This window comes from Pezoporus flaviventris, unplaced genomic scaffold (assembly GCF_033815535.1).
Source record: "Pezoporus flaviventris isolate CSIRO_AGI_PZ_B2104156 unplaced genomic scaffold, CSIRO_AGI_Pfla_v1 ptg000072l, whole genome shotgun sequence".
Lineage (NCBI taxonomy): Eukaryota > Metazoa > Chordata > Aves > Psittaciformes > Psittacidae > Pezoporus > Pezoporus flaviventris.
The window spans coordinates 3776049-3791893 of NW_026892620.1; the positions used below are offsets into that span (position 1 = coordinate 3776049).

Sequence of the window (15845 nt, forward strand, 5' to 3'; positions counted from 1 at the left end):
CTCAGGGTTTGTTTACACTGGGAGAGCTCTGCTGCTAGATATGCTGGCATCGCTCCTCAGTGTGGATGTAACATATGCCAGAGAGGGAATTCCTCTGCCAGTCTAACGGTACCACTTCCCCCAGTGACATTAACGAAGCCAACAAAAGCACGCCTCTGTCAGCACAGCTGCAGTGGTGGAGAGGGGATGTATAATTTTTACTGCTCTTCCCCCCCATCTCTGGGTGAAAATATTCCATACTATGAAGGCCCTACAGTGGGGACCCTCTCCTGGGCAATCTGCCAACATCATCCAACAGCACTTGCTGCAGAGCAGGAAAATGGAGACATGAACAAAATGCTCTTAGACCTAAGCAGCATTTTGCAGTTTGAGGGGACCCTGCTCACCAGGTGCCAGAAGTCTGTGGTGAGGAGGGGCACAAGAAGAACTTCTTGCAGATGAGCCTGGCCACCCCTTCTCAAACCTGCAGTGCCAGTGGCAGGTGATGGCAGCAACCACATCGTACAGAGACGTGGAAAGAGGGTGAAGTCAGGGTGAGCACAGGAGTGTCATACTGGCTGAGTATCAGGGAGTAAATCTCAGCCAGCCAAGGTGCAAGACTGACGCTGCTGCCATGCTGCCAGCTCACAGTATTTCTGCAAGCCCTGTCACGCTTGAAATGTTTTAAGCTTCAGCTCTTCAAATCACAGCAAGAGTGTAGCGACCAGTTAAGACCGTTATTCAAGAAAGATGTATACTGGATTCCCCCCAGTGTTTCAAAGCCAGATTTTATTTATGTATATGTGTATATATATATATAAATACTCCCATAAACATATATAACTTGTAAACTTCAGTTTTAAAGCCACACTTCCAGTTTTTCTAAGGCTTGAACTGAAAACTTAAAACATTTTCATCTGGACAATGTGGTGCCCTCAGCCACTAACACGTAGTAACCAGAGGGAGCGTGCTAGTGGCATCCCCACTGTTTTTTCCTTTTCCCACAGATGCACAGCATTCAGTGGATGGTCTAGATAGCAGTAGGGCACCTGAGGGTTAAGGAATTGTGCTTTCTGTTGTCCATGTTATGCACAGACATAAAAAGAATTTATCTAGAAATTGTGAAAAGGACATTAATTAGAGTAAGACCATCAAAATTACATTACCTTTATGTATCAAAAACAATTTAATCACCAACAGTTTCCTTAATTGCCCCCTTTTCTCAGGGGCTGGCATGCCCTTACTTAATTCAGTCTAGACCCTTACGCATTAACAGCGTTTGATTTTCAAGGAAAAAGCAAACGCAAGTCCTCTGCTTCCTCAGCACACACAGGCAGACTGTGTTTCTCTGGCTTGCACCCAGTCACCCGAATTACAGAGCCAGTGCATAGATGGGAAGAGCGCAGGCATCCTCCTTCAGAGCATCCTGCACCCCTGCTCTCACAAGGCAATAGGAGTAACATGGTAAATGACAATGTGGCCAACGACAACTCCATAACAGGACTGAATGGCCCCATAAGAAGCTCACAGTAATGCTTATGAGAACAGCATGTATTCAGGAAAAGGGCACTCATCGCTTGGGGTAACTTTCTCCTGGTGCTTGGCTCACCCTTGCAGTGCTTCCACCCTGGAGCAACAGCATCCGCACACATGCCAGCACTCCCCAAGCATGCAGTCACAGCAGGCACAGCTGCCCAGCATGGATTATTCCTGCCAGAAGCATAATAATCTCCTTGGGAGGCTCTACATAAGGACTGTTGCTGGGGGGACAGACCATATGCACATTAAAATGCAGGTTTTGCTTCTGGCCTCCCAGGTCTAGTCCTACAATGACCTGCTGCTGCCTCTGCAATCTCAGCTTCTGCAATACCTTCCCAGCAGATTTCAGTGAGTGATGGCAGGACAGTCTTTTGGTTCAGCCAGGCAGACCCTGACAGCCTCACCGGGGCTGCAAGGGCAGAGCTATCCTGCCAAAAGAATTTCCCAAATTCAGATTGCTCAGGGGCAACCAGCACCAGGCAACTGCTACCTTAGGAGTAACCTCTGCACCGCTGGTGGGATGCTCACCACAGTTCCTGAGCTCTGCCTGGGCTCCACAGTCAGTTCACAGCCCACGTGGTGCCTTCTGCAAAGGTACTGGGCTATAAAAAACATTACTTGTTAATAACCCCGGCTCCCAAACACCTTCCCTTTCTTCTTCCTCTGCAACACTTGAAATACCACGTTCAGGTCACACCTTGTCACAACAGGACAGAAGTAGTTGGCCCTGATACATCCGTGTGAAATCAGAAGCAAGTGAGCATGACTCTTGCTTTGCCAGAGCTGTACCTGCAGGCAACCATCGTGAGGACAAGGATGGTGAGACGGCTGCCAAAAGTGGCAACCTGAACCCTTCTTTTGGGGCTTCTGACTCTCCTCCAGTGCTTGTACTCATACACAACAATTCATTTGCTTTGTGAGTCATGAAGAGTTAATTTCTTCCTGAACTACAATTCAGAACAGCTCACTTAGTCAGAGACCTCCATCATTAAAGAGCAAATCATACTAATATTGGAGGTTTAGTCCACAGAAGACTGAGAGGGGATGTCATTAATGGATATAAAGATCTCAAAAGCAAGTGCCAGGAGGATGGTGCCAGACTGTCCAGTGATGCCCAGGGAGAGGATGAGGACGAATGGCCATTAACTAAAACACAAGAAGTTTCACCTCAACATGAGGAATAACTTCTTTACATTGAGGATGGCAGAGCACTGGAACAGGCCACTCAGGGAGGTTGTGGAGTCTCCCTCTCTGCAGACATTCAAAATGCACCTGGACACATTCCTGTGTAACCTGCTCTAGGTGGTCCTGCCTTGGCAGGGGGCTGGACTAGATATCTCCAGAGGTCACTTCCAACCCTAATTATTCTGTATTTATAAAAAGGTCCTAATCCTTGCTGCCATCAGTCCTGATCCTATCCCAGTGAATAACCAAATTAATGTAACACTGGTGCCCAGTCCACCACAGGGAGAATGAATTTTCCTTCCAGCTGTGAACAAGAGTGGTGTATTTATGTTCCCGGGGTCAGCCCCATGCCACTCCTCTCAGGCCTTGGTGATGCAGGTGAGCAAGAGGAAGCAGCTTTGTTTTGGATCAGCCTCCCATGCCCAGCAGAGCAGCTCTGGGGTTGTCCAATTCTACACTTGGTGTAACGGGGGCTGGGATGGTCTGTTTGACAGAGGGGGGCCAGGGTGTGCATGACCCAGCATGCTTCTCCATCCCCTAGCTTCAAAGAACTGAACCAGCTGCTCTCATCCCCTCCAGGAGCCACTAATGGGAGTAGGGGGGATGCCAAATGGCTGCTGCATCACATTCCCCCTTGTGTCTTCCCTGTTATCCCTGAATGGAACAAAGCTGTCCTCAAAGTGATGCTTTCTGTCGAACAGCTGACCAAAACTGAAAGTACAAACAAAATTTAATGGAGCGTGAAGCCTCATATGACAAGGAAAATTCCCGCTCCAGTTCTCATCTCTGTTTACAACGTCAAAAGTGGGTCAAATTGGTCTGCAATGGAGGAATCTGTTTGGAAAATTATCTCAGGGAGGAAAAAGCATCTAAGTGGTAGACAACTGCACTGCAATGCTTCCACAGGGATCCTTCCCCCTGCCATCGAAGTAACTCAGTCTTAGAGCGCAGGGTGGAAATCCTGTAACTCGAAACCACAGCTTTTCATTCAAATGACCTGAATTCAGCAATTCCGTATCTTTTACAGCAGGTAAGTCGACAAGTGTCCTCCAGTACAGATCTCTGCACTTTAAAACAATTAAGACCTGGCTAGATTTGGTCAGGGTGGAAGAAGCTGTTGGGGGGGGTTGTTAGTTTTGTGGTTTTGTATTATTTTTGTCTTAAATAACTGCCCCCCTTTTTGTTCCTTTGCCATGTTCGGGATAAGGTTATTGAGCTGCATCACACTGCCTAACCCAACTGTTCTGTTTTATCCCATCATGGTCTCTCACAGCATGCAAAGGAATCATAATGACATTAAATGGGAGCCCAGAAATGAGAGAAACAGCCTGTAGTAACAACACTTTCCAAAGTATTTTCATTTCAAGTATTAGGAATCTGCTGAATTTAATATCTGTCTTTTGCTGTTGTTCAGGATAGATGTCAGGAAGTTTTGGCTAAATTTGCATTGCAATCAAGAAGCTCTGTACATTATTGTGCACACGGATGGTATACAAATACACAGCAATCTAATGGAAGAACATACCAACCAGCCTCAGAACCCACTAATTTGTTGTATTGACTTAAGGAAAATCTGTTGTTTGACCTTCAAGTGCTCGATTCCTTTTACGATCACACAACATTTATTTATTAAGACTCTTCTGCTAAGTACTCTCAGGGTACCCAGAAGCTTTAAAAGCACAAAATGCCAAAAAGGATGCATTATTGCATTGCTGCACATATTGAATCCTCTTCCGAAACAGTTTTTAAAAGGAAGAAATGTATTTATAGCATTTTTTAGAAAACATCTTAGCAAGAACCAAACTGATAAACACTCACTCTTATTTATAACTTGTATCTTTATGCTCTCTTTGGTTTTAGTTACTATTTTCTATTTACACAAAAAAAAACCAGCTCTGTAAGTCTCCAAAGTGTCTGCTGATGTCAGGTATTTTTAGAAAGTTATGATTTCAAACTATCTGAAGAGCTGAATCTGTGGGACAAACCTTCTATCTTTAGGCTTCAAATATGTCCAGTTTGAACTTGTGGCTTTCAGGAATTCCATTCAGGAATAAAAAGGCTCACATTTAAAATGCACTCAGTATTGAAAAAAAAAAATTTAAAAAATGACATAATGAATAGCAGTAGGAAAAATTACTTTGAAAAAAAATACAGGGAAGGATGTAAATTTTGTATGTATTTATTAGCAAACAAAAAAAATATCATGGAAATAGCTCAAACTTGTAACAGTGGCTGACAGCGTGCAGTAAGTATTTGGTATATACTCTGAGCCTATAGGAAAAGAATATTCACAAAGTTGGATGGGAAGATGTGTTCATGAGTCTCCCTGGTGTGTCTATGAATTAGAAAGTGCAATGTGAAAGACACACAAAAAAAAGTACAGTTCTCCTCACAAAAGTAAAGTGCCCCTAAAAATAAATAAATAAATAAATAGATATTTCTCCCCAAACTTTCACCACGCCAAAGCCGGAGGGACCTCCGTCAGCCGCTCATCCAGCGCCGTGCTCGGGGAGGTGGAGGCTGTGAAGCACCAGCATTCCTCCTGCCCTGGCTGCCGTCCCAGCTGCATACTACTCGCTGCAAACCTCGCGCCTCACACCACAGGGTCCACGATAAACACCCCTGACAGCTCCTGGCGTGCCAGGCTGGTGGTGGGGCTGGTTGCTTCTGGGAGTTCGGTGAGCTCAGCCCCTCTGCTAAACCCCCCTCTGGGTGTGGGTACTGTGAGGGGAACCTCCTGCCCGAACATCAGAGGGATTCACACCTCTGATGTGAAAAGAGAGCCTCTTGTTCACGCTAACTGAGCTGTTCCTAGTTATACCACACAGAGAAAAGCACGTTAAGTCGGGAAATGCTGCTCTAACACTCACTTCTTACTTGCTTTGTTGCTCAGTAGAGCCTGTTTCACAAATTGAGTTCAGGACCCCATCTGACTAGGCTTGACATCTGCACAAGGGGAAAGACCTTTTCTGCCCAGAAGCTCAGGACCCAGAGCCCAACATTTTGGAGAAGTGCTCAGAGAAGATGCCTGGAGCAGCTCAGTGGGATGGGCTGCCAAGACCTTCCTTGGGCTTGGTGCCAGCAGGCAAGAGAGCCTGGTGGCAAGGAGGGACAGGCAGAGCTTGCCCAAGCTGGTGGGCAACCAAGCAGGGGCTCCCCATGCTGAGGGGTCCCTGCCCTCAGCCCCACATCACCCATGTAACCCTGAACAGCAGAGCAGGGCATTTACCTGCTCCACAGCTGCAGTATACAGCCCAGCACACTGGACAGAAGTTTGCACTTCTCATACCATGGCCACAAAGCCACAGCACCTCAGGAGTGGAAACATCCCCTTTGGCTCTATTGCCCAAACAGCCACTCTGGGGAAGATGGCAGTGAGGAAAGCTGATGTCAGCAACAGCAGCTTCAGCCGTCCCAGCTAGCTCCACTGGCCACCATGATGAACCTCGAGTTACCCACGCTTGCACCACTGACAACATATTGTCCCCACTCTCATAATTTCCATCACCCATCAACAGCACCACAGGCTCCTGCAGGGTTCCGTATCCCCATGCTACCTCCTGATTTGCTTGTGAATTTAGGGGAGCAGGACTGACCTAGTGCATCCACAGAGCAGGACTCCAGTCCAGAGCCAGGACCTCCACACTATGGTGTAACACAAGCAACAACCCCAGTTGGTGGCAGCCGTAAGAACGGAGACAGCCTAGTCCAGCACCCCACTGAGCTCAAGGCACTGGCCTTCAACTTTGTGGGTCATCGGACTGCTTGAAAAAGAGCCACAGAAGGTAACAAAAGCCCATTGTCAGAAGGCTCCAGCGCCCGGAGTGTCTGCCAGCCACAAAAGGTGAAACGTATGGTGTTATTTTCAAGCGAGGAGTTTTCCTGTCAGCATGGCAGATGACCTTCACCAGCCTTCACTTCCTCACCTCATCCTGGCTTACAAGGAAAGTTTTTCCACTATGTGGGTCACTACATGTACTGTGTTGTTGAGCACCAGGTAAGACAACAGTGCTGTCCCAAGTCTTGAGGCACACCACCACCCTCCCCTCTAGCTGAGCTGCGACAGGAATTACGTGCGCACGCGGAGCACACAAAAGTTACCTGACACAGTACATTTCCCTCAGACACAACGCAGAACGGAGCTGTAACGCACTTTTTCAACCCGAAAAGAACGAGATTTGTTTTCTTTCCCACAGGCTACCAAGCGGTAAAAGACCCAAATAACGCTAAAGCAGCCTTCAAGAAAACTAAGCGTCAAACGTTCAAATGTCCTTCAGAGGCTGGCAGGGATGAGCTGAATCACCCCACGAGCCAGGTGAGGCACCAGCTATGCCAGCAGTTCCAGGGATAAGTTTGCAGCCGGTGCGTGACGCGCCAGAAAAGATCCATAACCCCCCAAAAAACGGGAACGCTTTTCCCATGCACATCCAGCACTTCGCTCTGGAGAGCGGACCATTCTTCTGTGTGAAACACTTGCGAACCCGTGGCCCTCAAGGGGAAGCCCTCTTCCTCCGACCACCCCCGGGGCGATAACGGTGCTTACCCCCTCAACCCCATCCCGCCCCATCGCACCCTTCACACACACACCCTCCCCCCCGGGCCTGCGGGACCTCCGTCCCTCCCGCACGGGCTGAGGCGGCGCGGGGGGCCCGTCGGCGGGTGCGGCGGGCCCGGCTGCACAAAGGGCGGCGGGGCCGGGGGGAACCGGGTACTTACTTTGTCTATGGTGCCCGGGAGGAGACGGTCGAGCAGGCGGCAGAGCACCACCCCGTCCTTCAGGGAGGACTGGAGGAAGCCCTCGGGGTCGGAGATGGTCTTTTTGGGCGACTCCAGCACGCCCAGGGCGATCAGCCACGTAACGGTCTGCTCCGCCGAATTCATGGCGCTGGCGGCCGGGCGGGGGTCGCGGCCCCCCGCGCCTCCCCTCGCGTGGGTTTTGTGTGTCCCCGGGCGGGGGCTTCAGGCGGAGGCCGGCGCCGCCCCCATGTGAATGCAGATGACGACGCCCCGGCCCCGCCGCCGCCACAGACACATGCAGCTGCAGCAGTGCCGCCTCCTCCCCGCCCCCCCCTCCCGCCGCCGCTGCCGCCGCCGCCGCCGCCGCCGCCGCCGCCGCCGCCGCCCCATGACATCACTGTCAGCGGCGGCAGCCGGCCCCTCCGCGCGGGGGCAGCGCGCCCGCGGACAGCCGCGCGCCACTCCGCACCCTCAACCGCGAAGACCCGCGCGCCCCCCGTTGGGGCGGGCGGCGGCTGCCCCCTAGCGGCGGGACGGTGCCTCCGCGGGCGCGCAGAGGGATAGGTACAAGTCCTGCGAGGAGCGGCCGAGGGACCTTGGGGAGTTAGTCTGGAGAGAAGGAGGCTCAGGGGGCATCTTATCGCTCTGCAACTACCTGAAAGGAGGATGGAGTGAGGTGGGGGTTGGTCTCTTCTTCCAAGTATCAAGCGACAGGACAAGAGGTAACAACCTCAAGCTGTGCCAGGGGAGGTTTAGATTGGATATTAGGAATGATTTCTTCACGCAGAGGGTGCTCAGGCATTGGATCAGGCTGCCCAGGGAAATGGTGGAATCACCCCCCCTGGAAGTGTTCAGAAACCATGCAGATGCCCTCAGTGACATGGTTTAGTGGTGGACTTGGCAGTGCAGGGTTAACAGTTGGACCTGATGATCTTAAAGGTCTTTTCCAACCTAACTGATTCTGTGATTCTGCTCTAAGGAGCAGCCAGTTACTGGCGGCCATGGTCTTCCTGGGGGGACTGGAAGCTTGTGGGGGGAGTTGGGAGGCACTGGCCACGAGCTCTTGGCCTGACTGGTCCCATCAAACCAGTCAGGGCCATTGTGCACGGCTCTGTGTGTGGGGAAGCCTGTTAGGCAGCCTGGGCCCAGCAGCTGGTTGCTGGCTGGCCCCAGCACACTGCGTCCCTGTCACCATGCCCACAGCTCATCTGTGCCTCCCTAGGGCTTTTCATGGGCTATGGCACCAGCTCGGGAGCTGGTGTGAAGGGCCTGGGAAGGCTGACCTGAAACAGCAGTGAAAGCATTCCTGGGGTTTTTATTCTGGAAACACCTGTTCCTGAATGCTTTGCAGGGACAGCACCCTGCATGCAGCCAGTGGTTTTTTATTAAGGCCTGTGTGGGCTCCCCAAGGCCACACTGTTGCCACCAGCCTCCCCAGTGCTGGAAAGGCAATGTCACCATGGCCTGTGCTCTACCCCTTACCTTCACACCCCAGCTGAACTCCTTGAGGGGCAAACCTACTTCTCAAGGCAACATTAGAGGGACTGTTGCACACCCTCAACTCATCATTTCCTCTCTGTGGTTCTGCTTCCAAGGTGGATCACTGTGGCCAACACTGCCACTGCAGCCCCTGAGCAGGGTTCTCCTGATCCAGAGTAACCTCCTCAACCATAGGCTGGCCCACACACTCCACAGAAAGACTTGAGGTGCATTTGGATTTCAGATAATCCAACCCCAATGTTCAACCTCTTTCTAATCCACCATGGAAGCAGTTTTCTTCAACTCTGACACCTGAGGTGTGACAACTCTTTCAAAATTTGCTAGCATTACCCATTTGAAACTTTGCCTTTTGCTGCTTCCAGACATATTTGGAGCAGCAGCTTCCTATCTGACTGCTGGTTAGCTGTGAGGAACACAAACATGGCTGAGTTTTCCCATCAGAAAGCCATGTGGACGGCCTGCCTGGAGACCTCTGGAAGAAGCTTGCCACAGGTGGAGGAATTGTTTCCAAAGCTTTAGAGGAAAAGAGTGAAAGTTCCCAGAAGATTCAGGAGCATGCCAATCCCTTCCTGGCTTCCTCCCTTGTCAGACTTTCCCCTACAAGGTGTTTAGTGCAAACCACACGAACTCTGCGCCACTCCCCTGATTTATCCTTTTCTCTCGTGTGCCCAGTGCGGGGCATGGAATCACAGAACGGTTTGGGTTGGAAGGGACCCTAAAGACCATCTAGTTCCAACTCCCCTGGGACACAGGGCACAGGGACACAGGCACGGACACCTTCCATTAGACCAGGCTGCACAAAGCACTGTCCAACCTGGCCTTGACCACTGCCAGGCATGGTTTTATACCAGATTGTTAGTAGGACAAACAGCTATTTTGCATACACACCATCCAGAATATGGAGCCCATGCTGTGGTGGGAGTTTTGGAGTCATGCAAAAAATGAAACATGTAACTATTGAAAGTCTGCCCTCTTTCTTCTCCTTTATTTCATAATTAAAGCTGTTCTGATTCTCTTCTGTCCTGACTTTGGTCTCACTTTTCTTCTAAATCATAAACCAGTGATACTTCACTAAATCACCCATTTTGATAGCATTGAAACAATCTAAGCTCTTTCTGAAGGCTTCAAAAGGCACGATTTTAAGCACCTTTCTCTGCAAAACATTTTAAATACATACAAAACTGAAAAAGTCACCTTAGAACTGAGCCTCTATATAAATAAAGGACAGATGTAGAGCACGTATGTAGGTTCAGGTAACTTCCAGGTCTTAAATCTCTTTACGCAAGCAAAGTGATTTTTTTATTTTGCAGTTTTCTTTCAGTTTAACAATATCTAGGCCCTTTCTTGAACAAGACAGAAAGAAATAGTCAATGAAATACATCAGCCACCTTTGGTGGAGATTTAACAGCACATCATTTTCCGTAAATGAAGATTAAGCAGTTGACAGTTTATTGGGCCTTTTCCCAGCTTTTGTCATGTTCCTGTAAGAAGTTACTAAGGAAACCAGGTAGGCATGAGGGGTAGAAGAAAAATTCCTGCCACAGATTAGCAAGTGGTTGAAAGACAAAGCAGCAGGAATAATTTGCCAGTTTTCAATTTGACCAGAAAGTTCCTGGTAGAGCTACTTTCTCTGATCTGCACTATAGATTAACTGAAAGTCTCCAAAAGGCAATTGTACTTCTACAGGGTTTATTTAGTCTTTTAGCCTGAGCAACAGGTTTTAGAGGAGGGAGAGCAAGAGAGGTAGAAAATAGGTGGAGAGAGCTGCTGCTTCAGTTTGGACTCTCATCTGCCATTTTTCATCTCCAGCTGTTTATACCTCCTCTGCCTACCCCCGGAGCTGCAATGGGATGCTTTGGCCAGATATGCAACTCTGTTTTCCCTGTGCCAAACCAAGGTCAGGATTTTGTGGGGAGGAGACTAATTAAATATCGGTCCAGCTTGAACAGAAATTGCCTTGACAGTCTGTGATTAGGTATGTAGGGGTCACACTGGATCAATCGCTGTGCTGGGATTCCTGGGCTACACAGAATTACCTCTGTAGTTTCATCCTAGGGAGGTTGCCAGCCCTTTGGAATAAAAACCTCACCCCAACAAAGCAATGCTTCTGTACTAAACTCAGAGATACGTTTCCATGTCTGGTTAAACCTGCTTTTCAAAAGTATCCGGAGGCTTGTAGTGGAGATAGTCTTTTGCAGTTACTGAAACCAGCTATCACAAGTTCAATATCACCAGTTCTCTTTGCTGATGATTGACTACCTGTCATCTTGTCATCTGAAGGTGTCAATTAAAATCTACATGCCAAAGATGCTGGTGGTGAACTCGGGAAGGCAGATCTATGAGCTGCAGTGTACTGACGTGGGTGACAATGGAGAAGAACCAACTCAGAACCAATTATTTCATTATCTTCCAAGTTGCAAAGTACTTTCATAGGCAGATGCAGAATTTCTAGTCCCGAGAAGCCTGTCAATCATGCATAATTAAATGAGTATAATGCAGAGCCCAGCTAAAGTGCCAATGCAGAATTACAGATGTGGGACCCTGAGAGCAGACGCTTGACAAAGAGCAACAGCAGTGTGATGCTCTGAGGCAGTGTGATGGGTGACCTGGACCTCTCAAACAGGGTTTGCAGCGTTTTCCATGCAGAAATGTCCAAGCCAGTCCTAAAACAGAAAGCAAAGGAAAAGGTGCTCAGAAACCTCTTTCACGGGGGTTGCAGGGTCTGAGGGAAAACAGGGATGCTGAGCATGGACAATGCTTTTAGCTGGGAGAGAGATGCCCCAGAGCTCAACTCCCTAATTTATTTCCCCTGGACATGGATTTCAAATCTCTCAAGTCTCTGGCCCACTTGCTCTATCTACTACTTCCTGGGCAAATGCCTTTAGGATCTATTCAGAAGCAGAAATACTGTCACCGCATCTTTGTTTTAAACCAATGACGCCTATTGACACCATGCTCTGATCGTGGTCAGTGTCCAGGCTGATGCCAGATTCTTAGCTGTTGCTCTCTTTACAGTTAAACATTTTGTTGCCATCATTTGACAGGGCAGCTAAGACAATTCTGTGTGTTAGAAGCTTTATCACAGTCATCAGTGCTTTTGTAGCTTTTACCCTGGCTATGATTTTTGGATGGAAATAATAGCCACAGAGTGCTCTGGCAAGAGATTGACCAAAATGTAGCTCTGCTTCTATGCTCCCGAGAGCATCAATTCAACAGCTACGCTGCTTTAGTCTTCTAAGTGCAGTTCAGGATAATGGCATTGATCCGTAACATTCTTTATAATTTCAGAAACCAATAATAAATGTCTCTGCTTTAGGCAAAGATGAATATGAAACAAAAAGTCCTTGCCACGAAGGGCTTAGTCTAAATCACAGCTGACAGAACATGAAGAGCAGATATGAGAAAGGAAGAAATGAAGAAGGACAATAGGCAGCAGCACGGTCACACATAGGCTCCCTCCATGGAAAGAAATCTATTTTAATTGTCATTTTGAAAGTTTTAGTCACACTTAATGAGGATTAAGAAAGAGATTAAGGAAAGAAAAATTTCCTAGAAATCAAAATGGCTAAAATGATTGAAAACACTTTGAATTTAAACACCAACAAAAAAAAGGAACTGAGAAGTTCAGATTTAACATGTACATATTGAATGAAAGGTATTTGCCAATTTTTGCCCTGTATTTTGTTAGCATGACATAGAGTAAGTGCCGTTTTAACATTGCCGGCCAGGCGGAAGCAAATCAGCGGCTCCCCTGGGGAAGGTCTGGGGGAGGGGAGTTGGCAGTGAGCTCCACCGTTCTGGGCCAGCCGCAGGGAAAGCTGTGTCCTGCAAACTGGAAGCTCAGATGCAGATCCCCAGCTGGTCCAAGTTGTCACGGCTCCCTGGAAGGAAGCTGATGAATCTGTCACATCTCCTAAACAGTGAGCTCTTTTTAAAACTGCTGCAAAGAGCTCTGGTTACAAGCAACAGACATGACCATCCCTAAAAAGGGCAAATTGGATTATAGGCTGTATCTGATGAAAAATTTTGGGCAGAGTAAAGGTAAGACAGGGTGTTAAAAGAGTCATTAGTAAAACCTCATTGGAGTATAGCACAGAGACTTGAACACTCATGTTCCAGAAAAATTAAATCGCACTGAAACAGAGTCATTAGAAGACTGACAGTGATCTTATTGGAGCTTATCATGTTTGCCCTGATGAAACAAAGCCTGAGAAAGCGTGCAGGAGAGCTGTCTGTAAATACATCAGTGAGTAAATATCACAGATAGACAGGCAAGAAGCTATTTAAGCTTAAGGACAATGGCAGCACAAGAACAAATGGATATAAACAAGTCCAGAATAAATTTATGCTGGAAATCAAAAAAAAAAAGATATTTGATTCTTCTAGCCATAAAAATCTCCAGTGCTGATAAGAAATAGTGTGGCAAATAACCCAGTTGTTTTTAGAGGGCAGTGTAATGAGTGGGTTAAAGTGATTTTATGAGTTGACTGCAATAGTAGGGACTGGACTTCGCCCAGGCTCTGCTCCTCAGCAGGCTTTGTGTTGTGCCTTCAAGAATCAAAGTGGGCCAAGCATTCATCATGATGGATAAAGTTTAGTGTGAGAAGTCAAATAAGCAGAACAACAGTCAAAGCCATTCTCTCACTCTGAGTGAATGCTAATGACACTCATCCATTGCCACATGGAAAACTCACTCACTAAACTAGGTTAATGGAAGAAAATCCTCTTCTCTGGGATACAGGCCCATTGGGTTGGAAGCTACACATAGTGACCCTTGGACATATTCTGTAGAGTCCTTTCCTATTCATCTTTTCCAATCCTATCAGTTTGCTACAGACCTATGCCTCTTTTATTGTTAAACATGCAGCCATTAACAGAGTGAAGTAGCATCCTTCTGCTGGTGTGAATAGCCTTTCCTCCTCTTTATTCCAAAGTCCTTGGCAGTAGAAAACAGTTTTCAAGATGATTCTAAGTATGGAGGATGGAAGGGCAGCGCACAGGATGAGAGAGTGGAGGAGAACACAGAGATGCTGGAGGCTCTTGGTCAACGCATTGAGCTGGAGCAACAAAATGTACAACTCTCCCATCAGCATATTCAAGATAACATTTCCACACTTTGCTCAGATAAAAAGGAAGATGACTGACTTTGATGGGATTGGTTAGTTGGTGAGGTTCACAAGCGGATTCTTACAGTTATACAAGCAGTCAGCACACTGGGGACATTTGATAAGACTATAAAACTGGAACAGTCCCCATTCACAAGTGAAATCTCTGTCTCTCCGTGGCACACAGCAAGTGTTACCATGTGTTGGGTCACCCTTGCTATTTTTTGGGTGTGGGGGTTGCACTCACTAATCCTCAGGGCATGCTCAGGGGAGGGTTTCAGCAACTTGTTCCCTTTGGCACCTGCTCAGAGCCCCAGCCTTGGCTCAGTGTAACCTATCAGCTCGACCAGGCTTTCAAGTTCTCTCTGGACTATTTTTGCATCACACCACTTGAGTTGGTGGAACTTTTATTTTTAGTCCTACGGTATGATTTGTTTGGTCTGCCTGTTTCCCATGTAGGTACTGAAGTGCCAAGGTGCTAAAAGATTTCTAATGATAATAGTGTCAATAAATGTCAGTCAATAAATGTCACCATCTGCGTTACAGTTAGCATCTGCACCCTTCCAGCCCATATTTATATTACATCCATTTAGGTTATAGGCCTTTGTATCATCACTAGCTCACTTCAGATTTACTTCTAACGCTCTCAGTCAGCAGTAAGATGCTCTCCTAGTGCTCCTTTTGAAAGACACCAAACACTAAAAAAACTCTCAGGACAAGCCCTGCTGAAGACTTACCTTGCTCATTGGAGCTTTGCCTCCTCAGACTAAAGGGTTTGCATGGGTGCTATTACTGAGTATCAAGAGGAGGCACAGGGTCAGCTGGGGAAGCTTCTCCCTGCCCCCTCAGGAAAGACGCACAGATGGCAACACCTGAAAACTTGTATTTTGTCCCAGGATCTCCAGGTACCTCTGGCTGCTCTCATTGTTTGCTGGTCAAAACTGCAGCCACTCAATAGAGACAGATTATGGTGGTAGTTACTTGGCTCAGCCCTCTGCCCTTTTCTCTTTGAGAACCTCAGTCTTGTGTATTTTCCCTTGGCTTTTCTTTGGCTTTTATAGTCCTGTTTGCAGCAATAATAACTTTCAGTGCTCTTAATTTCAGCCAAATAAAATTTAAAAAGTATGCTCTGGTAAACTAGTAGTCGCTTGACAAGCAGCTTACCAAACATGGTTCTTCCAGAGGCCTTCAATCCTGAAGATCTACAACTTTATAAAAGCCAAGGTGCACACACACAGTGTCACACCAGAGCTGATCAGAAAGGAGAGTCACTGACACACTGGATTTCCTGGAGTTCTCAAGCTTAGGTGACACCATCATTTAGCAAACAGTAATCTATATGGTCTGCTCTTGTAAGCCATGTCCTCCTACGCCATATTCTCCTGGAATATTTCAGGTGGAACCCCACTGAAATTTTTAATTACCGCATATAAAAATGCCCCTTAGAAGGAGAGCATCAGGCTTTCATTCCTCAGTGGCCTTGTGTTAAACCTCATGTTTCCAACAAAGTAATAGGATATTTCTGCTTTTAAACACAGGAACTGGACTATAAAGCTCCAGGCTGAAGATTGTTTGAGATTTTTGTCTCCTTTGTCCATGTTTGCTGTGCTCTCAGTGGAGAGTTTCTGTATTCATGTAAAATATATTTTGATGGCAGTTCTGCAGCCATTGCTGCCACGTCTTTCAGCCAGTTTCCAGAAGGCATATTCCAGCTGCTTACCACAAATGGCTACAAAAAGGAAAAACATTACATAGGTAAGATAAACTTTTTTAAAATTACGAAAAATAAGGTTTTCTGTG

General features: G+C 47.4%; 1 protein-coding gene and 1 long non-coding RNA gene across 5 annotated transcripts in view; both read right to left on the minus strand.

Moving 5' to 3' along the window:
• Nucleotides 1–7764, minus strand: part of ARHGEF7 (Rho guanine nucleotide exchange factor 7) — a 125665-nt gene extending 117901 nt beyond the window's left edge. For 3 of the 4 annotated variants that reach the window (XR_009746822.1, XM_061472747.1, XM_061472750.1), the window contains exon 1: nucleotides 7420–7764. Coding sequence is in view for 3 of the 4 variants with exons in the window: in XM_061472747.1 (XP_061328731.1) it covers nucleotides 7420–7584 (165 nt within the window). In the remaining variant the exon portion in view is untranslated. The remainder of the gene's footprint in view (nucleotides 1–7419) is intronic. The other variant, XM_061472749.1, reaches the window with a different exon arrangement.
• Nucleotides 7765–10267: 2503 nt separating this feature from the next.
• Nucleotides 10268–15845, minus strand: part of LOC133279247 (uncharacterized) — a 38745-nt gene continuing 33167 nt past the window's right edge. Inside the window, exon 2 of the long non-coding RNA XR_009746823.1 lies at nucleotides 10268–15774. This is a non-coding gene — a long non-coding RNA (uncharacterized LOC133279247). The remainder of the gene's footprint in view (nucleotides 15775–15845) is intronic.